Consider the following 20,399-nt stretch of genomic DNA (forward strand, 5'->3'; position numbering starts at 1 on the left):
AAATCATTTGGAGGTTGAACCGCATCGACATCGCTCCACAGGAGCTGAGGTTTGCGCACTTTGTTGCAATAAAATAAATAAGCATTCTCTTGTTGTGTTTCAGTGACGATATAATAGAATTCACAATACCCCGATAGTCTGCTTGTCTTATTTAATATTTTGACGTATGGTCACTTATAGTTGGTAATAGATAATGCTTTAGTTGAATAGCTCTGAAAAAGGTGCTTGGTACTGCATGTTATATTGTTCTCATGGAAATAAAATAAAATAAAATCTCACGACTGAAAAATGTTGCTTAGCCAAGTCCTAACAGCGTGAAAGGAGCCACCACACACTAACGCTGTGTGTCCTGCACACTTAATGCAATATTGTCAAATGATGTTTTGGTAGCCATACAGCTAACCAGTTGAAGAAATTGCACATTGAGGTGTTAACGATCGCGGTTATGAAATATCTGAGATCATTAGGGTTTTCTGGATGACTGAAATAACTAATAACCGAAAATAGGTCATCTACAACACGTCGCAACGCAACGTGTTGTAAACTTGTGGATATAGCCTATTTTTGGTGCAGGACACACTTCTATATGCTGACTTCTATGGAATCCAAATGAAATCTGAAATCAGTCGTGGTGACTGAGAACCTGAATCTGTGTGTTCTTTGTGAGTCAGTCAATGCTTTAGTTTCCTGTTGTGTCTAACAGTACTACTCACAGGAAGAGGACCCAGGTCACCAGGTTCCATGGAATTCTTAGTCCTCATATGGACTGGATACTTCAACCTGGGGTCCTCCTGAGAGAGAGAATGACAGAGAGAGAGACAGAACAGAGAGTGAGAGACAGACAGAGAGAGAGAGGGAGAGACATGGGGAAGATGACCAATGAAAATCATGTACTGTAGGTGGAAAAGGTAGTTAACAAATTGCGCACAAATGATAAAATCTCATTTCAATCGTCTCACCATTTATGATTGTCAACGTAGGCTATTCAATCTAATATAGACTTGGCGATTGACTATTTATTTTCCGAAAAAGACACATTTAGTCAACTCCTCTCATCCAATCCAACCACAGCTGTGTGTTTCCATCTCAAAGCATGTCACGCCGTGTTCCCTTCGTACAGCTGCGTCGCAGAGCGTTAATATCACGTAAAACAGGCAGCAGTAACTAAATTAAAACATTTCAAGAGACTTACTAAAACTAAAATCTAAATTTGCTGTCAAAATCAACACTGCTTTGGTGGTAAGGGTAACCCATTCAAATCACTTTTGGAGCATGATCCACTGAGTGAGTGGACATTATTTTTCTATTATGGGGAAAATACATTCTAATCATTTAGGACAAAATGAAGGAGCAGAACAAAAAACACCGTACTGTAGTATTACATTTGCCTTTTAATTAAATCTGCCCCAAATCCAGTAAATTACTTTCAAATAGCTATAGCACTTAGTGTAATTCCAGTTCCTCACTAATTGATTTAAGCTTTTTAAGAGGCTAGGTGGTGGTACAATGAGATTAGATTGAATGATAAAGATTTACATTCAATTTCCCACCACCAGGTGTCACTGCAACATTACATTAGAATCAGAATCACTTTATTCACCTCAATCACTCTATTTGTCATTTTAGAACGATTAGATCAACTAACTAGGAAAACTTATAAATGCCCTCTGAATAAGGCAGTGAATAAAACAAAGTTGGCAAATTCTCAAGCAGAGTTGTTTAAATTCATTAAAATGTTATGTTGCATCCTTAACAGATGTCCCTACTTTGGGAATGTCATAGAAGAAGTCCCGTATTAAAAGTGCAAAAGTATCTGCATCAAAATGTTCCTAAAGTACTAAAAGTAAAAGTACTCGTATTGCAGAATGGGCACAAAATCTTTTGAAAATAGCCGATCTACAAGCTTATATAGCTTTTAACCACATTAACCATTATTTTAAACGTTATCTGAAAAATAGCAGATGTACTGTACAAGCTCATAGCTCATAGCGCAGAGTGCCACGCTATGAACTTGTAGATCTGCTATTTTTTGAAAAATCGTGAAAATTGATATTCTTTCACAGTAAACGTTTTTGACTCATATCTTTGCTTCCGGGGGGTACTCAAGTACTCAAGCTCACCCAGGTGGTGTTGCGACTGTTGTGGTCGATGAAGAAGGGTCTTCCATTGGGGGCTATCCTCATTTCCCAGCCCGGCGGGAGGAAGCTCTGCTGCGGCTTGTGCTGAGTCTTGGGGGAGCTGTAGGGGGACGGTTGAGGGGACTGGGGGTTGGACACCGTGTCCTTCACGGCCCTCCGCACTTGGATGTTACTGGCCCCCTGGGGTGGGGGGGGAAAACAAACAGAATTTGGGTTATGAAATCGGGAAAAGTAGATAAGATACCTTGACAATTGACAATTTTATCAACACACAAAAACTAGAGTAAAATGTAAGTAATTTCACACTTGGTTGCATGCTGAAAATAGGCGATCTACAGAGCTTGTAGATGTGTAAAATCAGCCATTACGACGGCATCAAGGCCTGCCAAAACACATTTTAGCCGACTAAAATATTCCAGGTGACAAAAATGTGACTAAAATTAAATGAAAACTATTCAAGAGGCTGTATGACAAAAACTAAAATTTGCTGTCAAAATCAACACTGTCCAGCAGAGACGGCCGTGAACAGCGGAGGACCGCACGATTATTTAGTAAATCGGATATATGGGTCAATCTTTTTTAGGCGTTTTGTAGACTTCATAAGGCTACGCAAAACACTTCTGCAGATTAAACTTCGCAAGCACAAACAGTGGATCCAGGGATTCAACTTTTCTCACGTTCCTTAAACGAGTGCATCAGGTGCAATTACATGCATCAGGGCATTTAAAGGACAGTCAAACAGACAGCCGGGGAACAATTCGAGGCTGTCACAAAGAGCAGAACAATCAAAAGAACAGGTACTATTTAAATGATGTTGACCTGAACTATAGCACGCAAACCAGAAAGGCCACAAACAAGTTCCTAGTCTTAGTCGTAGTAAGACGATCAGAGATCTCCACCTATTCCGATATTTCTGGGGGAAATTTAAATTCAACGTAGGGGCTAAGAACAGCGGCAAGAACGGACGCTACTATGCCCATTTCTTTGAAAACTAATTATATCAACGTGCCAATACGGAGGACAGCCCCAAACTCTTCCTACAGCAGTAGAGCTCATTTAGCAGTCATTTCCCATTGAGTGATAGACCTATCAGATTTTTAATAAGAGAAGAAACCATGCTAATTATTTTACAGAACACTCTGTTTCACCCCTTCATACTTTGCAATTAGAACATCTTTCTAGGACTTCAACTCTTAACTTTTGTTAACATCCCGAGCAGAGCACACAAATGTTAATTAAAACTTCATTAAAGGTCTGTTCCCTTGACAGTTACAAAACCCGTTCAGTTCTTAAATGAAGCAAGAGCGGACAACTAGACCATTTTTTGTTACAAAGCCTTCATCATAATTCCCCAACTTTGAGCTGGATGTTAATTACATTACATCTTCCATTTTTCTTCTGCTTGAGATTAGGACAGGACACATGGATAAGATGCTTAAATTAGCACACACACGCGCACACACACACACACACACACACACACACACACACACACACACACACACACACACACACACACACACACACACACACACACACACACACACACACACACACACACACACACACACACACACACAGTGTGGATAATCCGATATGTGCATCACCTGCAAAACAAAAGTCAGTGTCAGAAGAAACCCGACTCAAGATATAATAAGAGCCTGAATATCTGGCATTCATCCCTAAAAGAAGAATGCACACTTATGAGTTTCCCATTTGTTAATGAAATTGCATCTCTCCTTAATTAACATCCAATTGAAGAGAGTAGAAGTATAGGGGTCAGATTTGACTGATCCTATGCCAATACTTAAGGTCTTGGTTAATAAAAGTGCATCCTAAACTAATGCCTCATTTTTACTCTATACTCTAATCATATGATGGGGTACAATACAATTTAGCCTCAACTTTACCCTTCTGCCATTAACAGTGTAACATACCCACATAGGGGGGTTCCAATTGTCATAATGTGTCCCTAAGGCTTTTATTTTTGAGTGGCTTCCTGTCCAAATGTCAGGTCTCAGGCCTTATTTTGACTGTTTCCTGCACAAACCAGTATGGGTCTAGAAGGAGGCATTAGATTATAAAACTGTCACTTGCCCACCTCGATGGTAGAGGAACAGATATTGCCAGATTTGCCCCAAAAGAGGAATGGTAATGGCAAACACGGAGAAGTTTATTTGAGGAAGGGAAGGACGGACGGTCAGACCACAATGGAAGGACGGACGGATGGCCAAACGAGCCCTGGAACAGACTGTTTTGCACAAGCCACTTTAGCACCGAGCTGAAAGGGGGGAAAAGGTGATACTTTTATTGTTGGTCAATCTTGTATGAGGGATATTGGTAATTGGACTTATTGTTGTATGTATTGTCTGAGGGTTATTCATTTCTATATTTCATCTTGATAAGAGTTTTTGTGATTTATACGCTCATGCATGTTATTGGAAATTAATTATGCCTTTTGATTATACATGTAGCCTATGTATGTTATGTCCTTTTTCCAGTTTCTACGTTGGATTCTGAATAAAGAAACATCAAACTCATCAGTCGGCTTTACCCAATTATTATCCAGCCGGTCCGCTACAAACAGTGAGATGCACCTTGACCCGTAGCTTCATGTGAACAGGGTGTGTCCCGTCATAATAGCCCTTAGCTAATCAGTCGCCAGAATGTATCGAGACATAAGTAACTAATTGCATGGGGTGGTGTAAAAACAACATGCAGTAGACGCTTTCTAAACTGCTTATAGGCCCCGATTTAATGATTACCGATCACACAGATTCAATGGCAAATAGGCTGCATTAATATTGCGCCTTGTTATAGTCTTGACGGCCCTTCAATGTGTTTTACATTGAGCATTGCACTCACACACACACACACACACACACACTCACAAACTGCTTACAGTTGCAGGCTGCAATGCAAGGTTATTTGGTTCACAGTTCACACCACAATCATCATAGCGGCACCAAATATCCAGGACAAAGAAGTGATAGAAGAGAGATGAAAACAGACCTAACCTGAAACAGTGAGGAACAGAGTCCTATTCCACTAGAATACCGTAACATTGCTATGTAATGAAGACAGACGACACCACAATGTGTTAAATGAAGATTGTCACATTCAAAGCAATGCAAATGGTGATGTGATGAAGCATAGAGTATAAAGGTTAGGCAGGGGTAGACAATAAGGGAAATTCTCCACTGGCCCTCTGGGCGACGAGCATGTTTATGACCCAATGAGTTTATGACTCAGAGAGGTGAGCGAGCCAGACCCCTATGGCCAGACCCAACTCTCCCTTAGTCAGAGGGAAGCAACCATAGACATACATCTATGGAAGCAACGTTAGCATGTAGCTAACGTAGCAAAACAGACAGCCATGCACGGGAGCTCAGGACTCAGGATATCGGAATCAGTTAGAAAACGCCTATGTTTTAACGGTAATTACCAAGACGATATAACCGAAGTCATTACAAAACTTGGGACCAAGCAAGAAGGCAATAAGCAATAAGAACAATATGCACAATAAGCCATAGAAACATGGAAGACTGAACTTGAGAAAAAGAAGACCAATTGTGACTGGGTCGGTTTTATTTGTGGGGGCCAGGGTTTTTGAAGACTCATATGCTGAATTGTCGGTACCCGGATATGAACCCATGACCTTGTGTTTCAAAGGCAAGAGCTCTACTTACTGAGCTATGCATGTCATTCATTACTACAGTGTGTTCGCTGTTCATGTTTTCACGTACAAACTTCTCTTCAACTGTCCAAAGTTCACGTGTAGAAGTTTCCGTGCATTTTGATCAAAGATCCTGGGAGGAGATAGATTTGAACTGTGTTTCATGAGGTCAAAAGTAAGAGACGCATATGCGTATCGAAGTTTCATTGCAGACGGTTCATGAGCTATGTACGTTCAAAGTTAGCATTTTCAATTGAGTGCTATAGCGCCACCCTTTGGCCAACGGTAGTGGGCTTCGCATCGTCACCGTTTGGCACGGCCCTCTACCATGTTGGCCAGTTTGGTGAGAACCGCCTGCACGGTTCAGCCAGAACTGCAACTGCAAAAAACCAAAAAGGGACTGCTTGGTCCCTTAATTATTAGATGTTAATTCATGTTTTTGTTTTCAAGGCAGTCTTTTCACTGGCCACACCGGGCCAGTGCTTGGTTTACTATGGTGACCCGGAGCATTAAAAAAAACGTACATCTGGGCCACCGGGCAAGTTTTATTGTGGGGTGGTCACGGAAACGGAGCCAAGAAGGAAGAAAGAGTATCTACTGTACTGTACACTGTGCAAGAGATGATGTACGGCGTGGCGGTAGTTGTTGAAAAATAATGACCTTCGTCTTAGTGTTTATTATATATGTTTATTATTTCCGCGTCATACATTATCCGGCTTATTACACAGCTACAATATTAATACATTTATAAATTGACAAAAGTAACAAAACAAGGTATTTCCTTGCTTACTGTAATGATTTGAAAGTATCCCATAAGTTTTGCTCTGGCCGTCTGCCCAGCTGCGGCACAGTCGCCTCAGAAAACAAGGAAGTGAGTTGATCAAATAGAATACATGTTCGGTTACTGCACTGTCTGTTTCTCCCTTCAAATGTTTTCAAAAACATTCTTAAGAGCAATGTTTAGTTGTAAATTACATGGTGTGTGTGTGTGTGTGTTTACATGGCTGTCATGTTGGAAAAATCCAGCAGCGCAGCCAGGTGCTCCGAGGCTTTGATTAGACAGCGGTCTGGTCTGTTATCAAGACATAACACACAGCAGAATTCAGCGATTGACCAATCAGAATCAAGCATTCAACCAAGCCGTGTGATAAGCAGGGATAGCGGGTAGCGTGGTCCTCACCTCCAGCGGGGCGGACAGGGTGACAGTGGGCGAGCTCAGGCTACGGGCGCGTCGGACCTGGGGCGGGACCTCGTGGAGGTGGCTATTGGAGGAGGAGGTGGAGGGGGAAGGGGAAGGCGGAAAGGCAGAGGCTCCTCCCGGAGCCGTTACTGCTGCTCCAGCCGAGGAGGAGGTGCTGGCTCCATCTTCAGTCGGCTGTGGGTGGGAGGAAGAACACGCTTAAAGACACTAGCTTGAGGGCGTTATATTTATCGCCAACGCGTTTGATGGGTTCACACAGGTTTGACACATCGGTGCAGCTGGCGTGAAAAAGGACAACTCACCCACCAGAACACTGGACTGTTATTGCATTTCCCCAAAACAAGCCAATCAAAAGTGCTACAGGCTTGGATGCAGACATTGCTTTCAGAGGAAATCTGTTCCTAATATCAGGGCTTCCATTGGGCACCAAACAATAGCGTGTTTATTAATGACTGAACTAAAGATGATTGCTTAAATGAGTATTCTCAGCTTCCAAATGAAGAAGAGGAACAAGGCTTTGGGAGTCAATCATGTCAGCGTCCAGAGGAAACAGTAGTGCAACACACTAATCAATGATCTGTTTGCATACCAATGAGCACTGGCGTAATGTGTCCATTTCATTCCAATTTAATATAAATCGCTTGCCATTGACCTTCTCTTTTTTGGAGTGACCCTGTGATGACGAGAGTAGATGAGTAGCAGAGTACACAGTTTTGTTCATAGACGACACAGATGAACAGGTCATTAACGGACAGTCGACACAAAAGGAGAAACAAAGAGGGGCGAAGACAAAGAGGTCCAGAGCCCGACCGATGCCAAATGTTTTGGGTCCAATGCCGATCCCAATTGTTGGCAAGTCGTAGACCACCAATTGACTTTAAACGTTCTATTGGAGAACATTCAACGTTTTTGATAGTTAAAGAACAGACACATACATTTAACTTCATGGGATTTAACCACACCACGATGCATTGTGAGTTTGTAGGTGTGCACGTTGTGAGTTTGTATCTCACGACACGCATTTCTGCAACGTGTAGAATGTAGATGTTCTATTTTTGAAAGTTTGAAAATCCATCTCTATCTCAATGACGCAAAAGGTTGAACGTGGTTAGACACATCACCAGCTGCATGAGTGCCGATACCGATGTGTAGTCAAAAAGTCAAATAATGAGCGATATATTGTCCGGAGCGATATATCGGTCGGGCTCCAGAGGTGAGCTATAAACATACAGCGCTATGCCTAGAGACCTGGGATTAGCGCCATGCAGCAGACTCTCTCTCCCACCTCAGGCTGTGTAGAGCTGCCTCACACACACACACACACACACACACACACACACACACACACACACACAAGACACAAAGAAAGACAAGAGGAGAAACAGGGCAGATATGGGGGAACGTGAGAGAGACACAGAGAAGAGGTTGTTGGCGAAACTCCATGCTTGGCTCTTGGAAAAGAGACATGACCCGTGCAGAGTTGGACTTCGCTCAGTGACAAAAGTGTTGGGGACAAGAGGACGACGATGACGACACACATTCAACTTGGAAAATTAAAGACACGGAAAAGAGAGAAAGACAAAGAGAGGCAAGTCAGAAAAGGAACACTGGTCCTTGTGAAGCCGTTCTTAACACCACAGAGAGGGAAAATAACAGGAATACACGACTCATTCCAGAAGTTACAGGTTCAAGACAATGACCCCGGAATAAAACCTGGATATAAGGTCCGGTCGGTCTGTGCCGTGCAACGAGCACAGCCGTACGTCCCCATAACCGTCAAGACATGTACCTGCACAACAGGCCTGGTCCAGGTGGTAGCACGCTTGTTATGGTTGACGTAATAAGTGCGTCCTTTGGCGTCCTTCCTCTCCTCCCATCCCGTTGGCAGGCCAGGGGTGGACAGCGCGTTAGCGGCTCCCGACGGGGACTGGAGAGCCCAGTGAAGGCAGAGAGAACAGAGCAAAGCAAAGACCAACTAGTTAGCCCTGTGTTGATTTTTTGACAGCAAATTTGGATTTTAGTTTTTTAGTCGTAGTCCCTTCTGAATACATTTTAATTTAGTTTTAGTCATATTTTAGTCAACTGAAATGTTGTAGTGTTAGTCTAGTTTTAGTCGACTAAACATCTGAAGATTCAACTAAATCTATAGTTGATTTAGCCAACTAAAACGTGTTTTGGCGTGGCCTTGATGCCGTCGTAATGGCTGATTTTACACTTGCTGAAAATAGCCGATCTACTTGCTGCACATTGTGATCTTGTAGATCTGCTATTTTCAGCATGCAACCAAGTGTAAAATGACTTGTGTCTATTACTTATACTGGATCTCTTGTCCACTAGTCCCTTCCTAACATTTTAGTGTAGTTTTTATTTGTTGACGAAATTGTCATCGTAGCTTAGTTTTCATTTAGTTTCCAGTCAGTGAACAATGGTAGTCGACGAACATTTTTCGCCATACAGTAGTATTAGTCGACACTGCAGGAGGACTTGTCTATTGGACACTTTAGCATGAAGTAAAATGATCATTTAAGGAAGTAAAACCACGAAGTACATTTTGTGCTTATGGAGACGTGCATTCTTCTCAAAAATGCCTTTCCATTGCACTCCATTCCTTTTCCCCCCTGCTTGGCACTCAGCATCAAAGGGTTGGATGGGAGGGTCAAATCAACTAATCAAATATTCCTGAGCGCGACACGGCTGCAGCTCACCGTTCCTTGGCTCACTGCTCCAAGAGATGGGTCAAACGCAGAGAACACATTTCACTGCGGTAACGTGTGTGACAAATCACATGACTTTGACTTTGAGGGAGTTCCAGGGGGTCCCCAGCTAAATGAGAGTTTGTAACCAAATGGACCCTTGAGGGTCTGTAATCAATTAACATTGATTTTACTATTATAAATTGGGGGTCCCAGAGATAGAAATGCCATGGGGGTCCGTAGACTAATGCATGTCAAACTGGGGGTCCTTGAAATTAAACGGGTTGAGAATCACTGCTAGAGCCATACAAATATTCTCTTAAGGGGGGTGGCATATCTTTTCAAATGGGGGTCCACGGGCCAACTGGTGTCAATTTGGGGGTCCTTGACATGAAAACGTTTGGGGCCTAGAGGGCGGGCCAAAGACTACAGCAGCCGTCACTGATCAAAATGGCCCCAGATAATAGATTCTCCGGTTGTAGCTGCACAGAAGGTGGGGAAACTTTTTCTAATTTCCACACATCAGCCCATGGGGGCATTATCCCCTTTAAAGTAAAACAGTCACAAATATATCTTACGGTCTTTGTCAATCTTAACGTATCTGGGGAGAAAATGCAGGAATCGAACTGGGCTCGACTGTCTGAGTAGTGTGCAAGAGCCTAGGTAATGGCAAAGTGTGTCTTCGTTATTTGTTATAGACTGTGCGAGGGGCTTTACTCCATGCCTTTCAAATAACATGGAGTAAGGGATCCTGTTTAAAATGGAAGTCACAAACTACAAACGACAAACTCAGACTCAGACAGAAACAACAACATGAAGAAGAAATGTGAACAATTAAATAAACCATGTGCAACATAAAGATGATTGCAATTTGTAGTCAATTGAGTGATGACACTAAAAGGACTTAAAAAAAGCATTAAAATGATATTAGTAATAGTAAGTGAATGCCCCAGAGACATTTTCAGCATATATAACATACAGTAATAGTGTATTAGTGTGCTATTTCACTTGTTTGCTGTCGTTACCAACAGCATACTTCTTACATATTCTTCTTCACATATTTCATGAACTAACACGGAAGCCATCTTTGGCTGTATGACAATCACGCATTTGTCCTTTATTTGAGCAACAATAAAGCAATGCCTTTAGCATTTTCCCTCTATCCATTTCACTGGAATTGGCCATTTAAAAAAAAAAAATAGAAGTTGATGACCATATCATGCCTTGATTAATTCCTCGTTTAAATTGGCTTTTTGTGTTCAGTTCTAAGGATATATTTAGCTTTTAATCATTAGTATTTATGTAAAAGAAAAGAAAGGGGGAGGGGGGGGGATTCATCCAGTGTGGTGGAGGTGGGGGGTGCAGAGATGACTACTTCCAATGAGAGATGTACAACGGAGAGAGGGTATATATACTGTAGACAGAACATTACCGTGGGCTCCTCAACGCCTGTGACTGTTTGAGCTCTCGTTCTTCTGGTCTGGGAACTCTGCGGCTGGTATAGACAACATGGGTGGAAGAGGGTCTTTAGATTACAGAGTTTCTTTTCACAGAGCAAGTGGGTGGAGGCTCAGTGAGGAGCGTCCATCGAGCAAAGTGAGCGCCCAGTTGATTGGTGGTTAAGGAGAGGAATTACACGGGCGGAGGGAGAGTGGAGAGGAATGTGGGGGATCGAGGCAAAAAGACAGAGTGACAGGAATGTCTTGTCAGAAAGAGAGGAGAACAGGTTCCTCCTTGTGCTCATGGGGGTCCATGGATGTGGCCATGTGAGAAGAAGAGATCCCGGTGAAGATGGTTGTTTCTGTGGTGGTGAGAGAGGATACCCGTGGTGACACTAAAGCCTGAGTCCTACGTCCAAATACGACGTTGACGGTGTCTCGTGGCAAAACAATAGAATGTCTACAAGCTCACGACACGTCGCGCTGTCGTGATCTTTCTGTTATTCTGCCATTTCTGTTGGATGTCGGAGTATGAATTAAGCAGAACTGTGAGGTTGATAGATAGCAGGAGGGAGTGCATTAAATCAACTGTATTTTACAGTAGTGTGATCTGTGATTGGAATAGAGAGTAAGCCGTGACAGTGATTGATTCTAGTTAATCAATTTCATCAGCCAGATGAGTCAACCTAGAATTTTCTAGTAGAAGAACAGTTTAACTTCACACACACACACACACACACCCTCACACACACACACACACACACACACACACACACACACACACACACACACACACACACACACACAGTATTAGGTAGATAAGCCAAAAACCCGAAAAGATTATGGTTATAAAGCACAAGCAGTTCAACATTAATTAATTAAAGTGACCAAGAACCTGAGGATCTAAGGCTAGCAACTAGCTGGCTAGGCTTCGACTAATGTGATTTCTAGCTAACTGTATGTAATTTCACAGGAGGCGGGACATCTGCTTTATGTTCTGCTCATTTTCAGTGCTTCCGAGGACTATTAGGCGGAAGCATTTGAAAGTTGTTTGAGCCAGTACACATCTGTCTTGAGAGACTAATGGGGTAACAATGCCTCATTTCATTTGTCATTAACCAATGGACAAAGCTCTAACTACAGGCATGATACACACCCAGTGGTTCATGACTAATATTACCTGGCTCACTATCATTCACTCATGTGTTTGTGTTGTCTTTGCTTCCTGCTCCCTCACTCCCCCCCTCTTGTGCAAATGAGAGGGAGTGGGATTAAATTGAAAGGCCATTACCATCAAAGACCGTCTTATCGTGGCTGTGTTTTGGTAGCCTTCCAATGCTGATATAGCAAAGCAACTGCAATCTCACAGACTGAACTACTCACCACCTCCCCCGGAAAATGTGATCAGGCCTAATGTAGGGCACCACCAACACATGCGTATAATATAATTTCTCGCTGAAGGCTTATAAAAGTGCTTAGTGTCAAATATCTCTCAAAGAAAAAGCTGACATCAGCACCTGTAGTTTTCCTTTGAGAGTCTTGGCATGCAGCCAATGCCAAGCTGGTGTTTACTATGACTCGACTACGTGGGAGGCACGTTCATCAGAGCAGATCATGTGACAGTTCATCAATATTCAGCTGATTCATGCTATGACTCAGGGCGAGTTTGGTTGCATATTGGAGACTTTTATGCACTTAAATTCAACTTGTCGTCCCTACTTCTGGCAAAATATGTATTTGTAATTTTGTACATATTTTCTTTTTACATCCCCAGCAAAATGACAGAGTTGGTAATCAAATGGACCCTTATAGATCTTTAACTCTTGGAAGTGTTAAATGAAAACCACATTGACCCGTTTCATTTGACACTTTCATGAGTTAAATCAGGGGTTCTCAACCTTTTTGGCTGGGGACCCCCGGAAATGCTTTGGCCATGTCTCCCAGCCCCCGGTGCCCCCACCCCCCCCCCCGCCCCTCCCCACCCCTAATACAAACAGACTGCAAAAATAACCTTATTAGAGAAAATATATCATAAATTAATACTGAAACCAGATATAATCATTAAGGAAAGTTTATGTATGTACTATGTGTACTATGTAAACTCTTCATTTCCATTTTCTAGCCATTCAGTTGGAAAAAAAAAAAACATTTTGGGGACCCCCCCCCCCCCCCCCCCAAATAATTTGGCGACCCCCCTAGGGGTCGTGACCCATGGGCTGAGAAGAGAACCCCTGAGTTAAATTATTGTTAATCATCTGCATTACTTAGTTAATTTACAAGAAGTCTACACAATTAGAGAATGCAAAATATAATTGTTATTTTGGTTTTGCCTGTTATCTCTCCTATGGTACCAACATCAATACAGCATGGAATTGTGGTCAAAATCGTATTCAACAACTGAGAGGCTAAATTTCCTCAAATGGTGTTCCGTGGTTCAAATGCTGAATAATGGCCCTTGAAATTAAAAGGGTTGAAAACCCTTTTAACCCACTGCTCTACACTGGACTTGTCAGTCTGAGTGCGCCTGGGTTTTCTATCGTTATCCTATCCCACCCCAGTGTCCTGCTGGCACACAGCCCTAACGGCGAACGCCACCGGTTTCACTGATGCTGCAGAGCTGGCAGAGAACGAACGAATCACGACCAACGCAGAGGAGTTGCGGGAAATGAGGTGGAAAAAAAGAAAAGAAAAGAAGACACCGCGTGGCTGCCTGGCAGGAAGGACAGAGAGTGGAAGTGAGCGGGAGGTGACGGTGCAGAGCGTGGTGCAGGACCGTGTGCTATGAGCTAATATGGTATCTTCTTCGCATTCGGGTTCTTGGAAACACCCCCCAGCCACTGCTTTATTTTTACTGAGGTTAGGTTTAGGTATGCTTTACTGAGGTTAGGTTTAGGTATAGTTTTACTGAGGTTAAGGTTAGGGTTAGGTTTAGGTATAGTTTTACTGAGGTTAGGGTTAGGTTTAGGTATAGTTTTACTGAGGTTAAGGTTAGGGTTAGGTTTAGGTGTAGGCTGTCAATCACAGCGACTGGCCAGTCACAGCGCACCATTTACTCAAATGCGAAGAAGGAACCATATCAGCGTGCTATGATGATGTACTCACAGAATGAAGCAAAATAAAATCTCAAGACATCGAAAATGTAGTGATGACGTTTTTTGGCCGACCAGCTGAAGCAATCACAGATTTGAGGCATTACGGTTGCTTTTATGACATTTCAGAGATCATTTGCGTTTCTGGAAGAAGCTTCTAAACTAAACGGTAACAGGTACCGTCGCCTATAATCCATCTCGCCCTCTTTTTTTCCCCGCCGGTTCTTGTATTCTTGAATTTGTTTTACTTTACTGGGGTTAGGTTTAATGGTTTAATAAGCATAATTTACTTAGGTTACTTTAGGAATACCAGGCTGAGCAGTTCCGCTGGCTGTACGCCCGGTGCGAGTTGCGCAACTTCGTTGGTATTCTTCTAAACTTGTATTCTACTGCTAGTCTGATGAATTCAAATAGTCTTTAATCTTAAAATAACTAATGACCGAAATAGCAGATCTACAAGCTCACAAGGCGACGTGTTGTCAGCTTGTAGATCTGCTGTCTGCTTGTAGATCTGCTATTTTCGGTGAACGGCATGCTTTCACAGAAGACACGCTGGCTTCTATGGAATCCAAATGACTGAAATCAGTCGTGGCGACTGAGAACTTTAATCCATGTGTACCGCGAGTTATGGACATGGAAGATAGACGATCATGGGTGACCATTTGTACACCGGCCACAGCAGAGAGAAGTGTGGGCGATAGAGGAGCAAGATAAACGCGGCATGTCATTTCAAGACATGGAGTGAACGCAGCAGTCTGCAGAGGCATCATAATACAGTGAAGATATTCACCTCACGTCAAGCCACAAATTAACCAAAGGAAACAAACAGAAGGGAAAAAGAGGTCGGGAGAGAAATACAGGATGAAGAACAACAGAGGGGAGAGAAATGCATACCAATGGGGGAGGAGCCTGGGCCTGATCGCTAACGCCATCCGTCATACTGGAGGAGCGAAGTCTGTTGGACAGCTGGCTCTGTTAGAACAGAGAGGAGAACACATACAGATGAGAGACAGATGGAACAATCACCTTAGAACTGGCATGAGTCACCACGAGTGTTGATTTCATTGACAAACTATGATGGAAAATGTTTGTTGACTACCGTTTTACACGGTAGGAAAACAAAATTAAAACTAAGCCATGATGACATAAACTAAGACTAAATTATGTTGACAATTTTGTCAACAAATAAAAACTAGACTAAAATATTAGGAAGGGACTAGTGGACAAGAGATAAAGACACAAGTCATTTTACACTTGGTTGCATGCTGAAAATAGAATATTTACAAGCTCACAACGCATCGCAAGTTTCGCAATGCGTTGCGAGCTTGTAGATCTGCTATTTTCAGCAAGTGTAAAATCAGCCATTACAACGTCATCAAGGCCTGCCAAAATACATTTTCGACTAAATCAACTGTAGATTTAGTCGACTAAAATCTTATATTTAGTGGACTAAAACTAGAGTAACACTGAAACATTTCAGATGACTAAAATTAGACTAAAAGTTTCATTCCAAAGACGATGACTAAACTAAAATCTAAATTTGCTGTCAAAATCAACACTAGCACAATCTGGGATCTGCCAAGAAATGTAGATGGTCACTGATTCTCAACCTTATACATTTCTAGGACTTGTTTCTGGTATCAATACTTTAGATAGGGACCCCCTGGAACCCTTCTAAGTACCAGTGGGATTCCCCAGGGTCCCCGGAATCGGAAGCAAAGAAAACGTGATCGGGACATCCCTAGTAATATTATATTCATATCATGATATTAGACTGGATATTGTCTGTGATATTGTACTATTGTGATATGGCATCAATGTGTTCTATAAAATATAAATATCGGAACGGGAAGAATCGGTATCGGCAGATGCTGAAAATCAAATGATCGGAATCAGATCGGGAGCAAAAAGAAACGTGATGGGGACATTCCTACTGAGAAGCACTGGTCTAGATTCAATCAAATGTAAACGATTGATGTAATGGTCATCACCAGAGCAGAGCTAGGCCTCTCCACCTCTCCATTGGTGTCAGGGGGAAGTGACAGCCGCAGGTTCAAATCCTCGGAGAACTCCGGTGGCGGCGCTGGCGTCTGTGGGGGCTGGGCCGTCATGGAAACCGAGGGGCCTGGCAGGGACTGGGCCAAGCGGTCGTTGGAGTCCTCTTCCGTGATTAGTTCCCACGACTGCAAAGAAAAGGAGACCGCGAGTCAATGACATGGGCAAATGGTTCAATTCACGAGCCAGCCAGATGTGAATAACACACATGCGTACGGACGTCAACGCACGCACGTACTGTACATGAAATACTGTATTTTGCGCTGCCTATGTGTTTTCTATCCTCCCAAATAAGCAATTTTGAACAACCCGGCATTCTCATCATAGGGGCTTTTATGGAAATTGCTCTCAGGAACAGCCAACTGATTTGGTGATCCTCTACGAGTGAAGTGAAGGCGCGTGTGCGGTGTCTCACATTCTCCAAGTCCCTGATGGCCTCCAGGTGTTCGCCCTCCAGGTCTTCGCTGATGTGACGGCGGGCGCGGAACACGCGGTGCGCGTCCAGGTTGTTCTGTCGCTGTTGGCTGTCACTCTCCGTCTCCGAAATCACATCCCTGAAGAGCAAAGACATGCACACGCATCTACTCAAGCCTGGTTTACACTCACGACGTATCGTGATGCATTGTTAGCTTGCAGATTGTCCGTTTTCGTTCAAAGCCTATCCATGGAATAATGGATAAGACCCAAGGATCCGATTCTACAGAGGTCTTCTAAATCAGTGGTTCCACACAGTCTAAATTATAGTTTGGAACCAAATGGACCCTTATGAGTGTACAAACCATTTGTACACTCTCAAAGTTAAATTAACATTGATTTTACAATATAAGGCGAGGGACCCAGAGATAGAAATTCCATTAAATGGGGGTCCGTAGACTAATGCATGTAAAACTGCGGGTCCTTGAAATTAAACGGGTTGAGAATCTCTGCTAGAGCTGTAAAAATCTTCTCTTATAGGGGTCCTTGGCATATCTCTTCAAATGGGGGTCCGCGGACCAATTAGTGTCAGCTTGACAGTTTTCTGAAAAACATACATGTTGGAGGGCCGTTTCCACTGTGTGGAACGGTTGTTGTGGTTCACGTAGTAGGTGCGGCCCAAGTTGTCCACCTTCTCCTCCCAGCCTGCGGGCAGCGGGGGCAGCAACTGCGGAGGTCGCTGGGTGGCCGAATCCGGCGAGTCTTCATAACCCTGGTCAACGGAGCAGGCGAGACAAGAGTTGGAAAGGGAAATGCAACAGAAGCAGAGTAAAGAGACATACGGCCCTGTTTTCATCAGGGCCTTAACCCTTATCTCAAAACCTCCTCCCCACTCACAGGGTACTACCTGTGAGTGGGGAGTGTTGGCTGATGAATGAATATGAACATCCTAATACATCCTGATACACTTTGTTTGAAATACACACATGCTGTCCAAGGTGTGATTTGGGCTGGGAGGAGGAGTAGGACTAAGGGCCGATTCATACTCCTATTTTAGAGCCGAATAAAAGTCGGTTCGGCGCTGTAGAGCCTACAATTTGACGTCATTTGAGGTTCGGGGGGGCGGGTACCGTCCTAAAGTCGGCTCTTCGCTGCTACTGAAAATTTCTGACGAGACGAAATCATTTCGGCACTACAGCGCCGAAACAGCGGTAAAATAGGAGTATGAATCGGCCCTAAGGCCCTATACGTCCTCTCTGGGGGGGGGGGGGGGGGGGGTCAAAAAACACTTTGGCTGATCACCCCACAGCAATGATTTGATTGGCTGAGCAAAGCACATATTGATGATAAAAGTGAGTGCAGAAAAGTGAAGATGCCGAAAGGGACTGGCTGGAATGACATTTTGTGATTATTTGATTGGCTGAGCACGGTTCTGTGATGTATGATGATAAGGCTTCACACGAGTGTGATTTTCTTTTACTATTTTGAAAAACATTTTTAAATAGTTCAAATAGCTGATCTGGCTCACAACGTGTCGATGTATTTGAAGTATTTTAAAATGTAAAAAAAGGCAAAGAAGGATAAGGGATAAAAACTAAAAGTAGAAAAAGTGCTCCTCGGAGCACAAAATCCAAATCCATATTAGTCTTGATCACATGACTAGTAGAGATCATGTGTACTGATTCTTGTGAAATCAGGAATAAAATCTGACGGAGTAATACAAAAAAGGTTTTACATAAATCCTGGTGGCGCTATAAAAGGCACATGTGAAAAATGCAGGTCAAAGGTTTTTCCTTGGCCTCTATGTATAAATGGTAAATGGTGCATTTATATAGCGCCTTTATCCAAGGCGCTTTACAGAGATTGTGCATTACATTCACCCATTCATACACCGATGGCAGCGGAAACCATGCAAGGCACCAACTAGCACATCGGGAGCAATTAGGGGTTCAGTGTCTTGCTCAAGGACACTTCGACAGTAACTCTGGGGGAGCCCGGGTTCGAACTGGCAACCTTACGGTTACCATCCAGGCACTCTACCGCTGAGCCACCGCCGCCTTAAAAACAAAACGGAGCACTCTTGCAAACAATGGAAGCCAAACATGATGGAATATGACAAATCTGAATGAACCGTTTCGTTTCATGACTAGAGAGATACTGTGTACCGATTTGCATGATGTTTGAACTTTAACCCATTCTGACCGGGCACCCATTTTGGTGTCAGCATCATGTCATGCTTTAGCTATTTAAAAATAGCAGATCTACAAGCTCATATCGCGCCACCGAGTGGCGCGATACGAGCTTGTAGGTCTGCTATTTTTTGAAAAATCGAAGAGCGACTGATATTTTTAGAATCTGATCTCAGGTCAGAATGGGTTCATCAGACCAGTGTGTGTCCGGCGGAAACCTCGTATGAATCTGATCTCAGGTCAGAATGGGTTAAATAAGAATATTGTTATCAGCAGGCCCATGTGAAACATTTCTGCTCTGGCATCCAGGGAGTGTGTGTGGTCAGTTTCGCTGTGCACGCGAGTCTAGCTGCTCTCAGACAGAAGGACGGACGGACGGCCAGACAGACAGGGTGCAAAACATAGTCTCGGCCATGCTTTCGGCCTGGCGGAGACACAAGTAAAAGGAAATTCCGTATAGTCTGCAAATTATGTATTTTATGTGCACCCACCCCCCCCCCTTCTTAGCCTGTTATATGTCACTTTATCTATGAAATCTAACATTGTCTGAAAATATATACTCCCCATCATATTCTCTAGTCTAATGCATGCTTATATGCATGCAATCCTGAATATAAGTGCAAAAACAATCCACAATTTGAGCAAGCAACAGAAAGATACTGAGAGAGGGAGAGAGACAGAGAGACAGAGAGAGAGAGCGAGAGCGAGAGCGAGAGCGAGAGCGAGAGAGAGAGAGAGAGAGAGAGAGAGAGACTGACTGTAAATTGACTTTCCAGGCCCTAACCTGCAGAAGACATTGTCTCCATTTTTTTTGGCTAAAAGATACTGCTTGAATTCTTAAAAAAATAAAAGGTCCTGCCCTCATTCTAAAAAGCAATCATTGTGCGAGATAGTATCAATTGAATACATTTACCTATTAGCTATAAATTATTATCCAATCGTGTTAGGAGGAAATTAATTATACAATGAGCAAAGATATATGATTCAAGACCTCAGGATTACTAAAATAGGATCTGGTTTGGCAGGGCCATCTTGTTATGGTAAATGGTAAATGGTGCATTTATATAGCGCCTTTATCCAAGGCGCTTTACATAGATTGTGCATTACATTCACCCATTCATACACACATCCATACACCGATGTGGAAACCATGCAAGGCACCAACCAGCACATCAGGAGCAATTAGGGGTTCAGTGTCTTGCTCAAGGACACTTCGACCCCAACTCTGGGAGAGCCGGGTTCGAACATCCAGCCACTCTACCCCTGAGCCACCGCCGCTGTTATGGCGTGGCTGTGTAGGAGGCAAGTAGGAGGCAAGTCGCCTAGAAATGGGTCTGTCCGTCTGTGTGTCTGACTCTGTACGGGACCCAATTCGCAAAGCGCTGGACCAATCAGCGACAAACTTCTTGTGTACACTTACTGCCAGGAGGCCATGTTTTATATATTGTTTGACTTATTTAACTGTATGGTATAACGGAAACCCATGGTGGTTGGATAGGGCGGAA

General features: G+C 43.2%; 2 protein-coding genes across 9 annotated transcripts in view; one reads left to right on the top strand and one right to left on the bottom strand.

Annotated features, from left to right (window-relative positions):
* Positions 1-20,399, top strand: part of znf532 (zinc finger protein 532) — a 136,028-nt gene that overhangs the window by 100,586 nt on the left and 15,043 nt on the right. The gene's annotated exons all lie outside the window — the stretch shown is intronic.
* Positions 1-20,399, bottom strand: part of nedd4l (NEDD4 like E3 ubiquitin protein ligase) — a 68,428-nt gene that overhangs the window by 20,650 nt on the left and 27,379 nt on the right. For 5 of the 8 annotated variants that reach the window (XM_083793766.1, XM_083793765.1, XM_083793762.1 and 2 more), the window contains 9 exons: positions 17,323-17,477; positions 16,707-16,845; positions 16,228-16,419; positions 15,131-15,208; positions 11,141-11,203; positions 8,805-8,942; positions 6,995-7,189; positions 2,121-2,318; positions 714-791 (listed from right to left, as the gene is read on the bottom strand). In XM_083793766.1, coding sequence (XP_083649892.1) covers positions 714-791; positions 2,121-2,318; positions 6,995-7,189; positions 8,805-8,942; positions 11,141-11,203; positions 15,131-15,208; positions 16,228-16,419; positions 16,707-16,845; positions 17,323-17,477 — 1,236 coding nt within the window. The remainder of the gene's footprint in view (positions 1-713; positions 792-2,120; positions 2,319-6,994; positions 7,190-8,804; positions 8,943-11,140; positions 11,204-15,130; positions 15,209-16,227; positions 16,420-16,706; positions 16,846-17,322; positions 17,478-20,399) is intronic. The other 3 variants (XM_083793761.1, XM_083793763.1, XM_083793764.1) reach the window with 3 other exon arrangements.

The sequence above is a fragment of the Protomyctophum parallelum genome (genome assembly GCF_964188405.1).
Source record: "Protomyctophum parallelum genome assembly, chromosome: 21".
Classification (NCBI taxonomy): domain Eukaryota; kingdom Metazoa; phylum Chordata; class Actinopteri; order Myctophiformes; family Myctophidae; genus Protomyctophum; species Protomyctophum parallelum.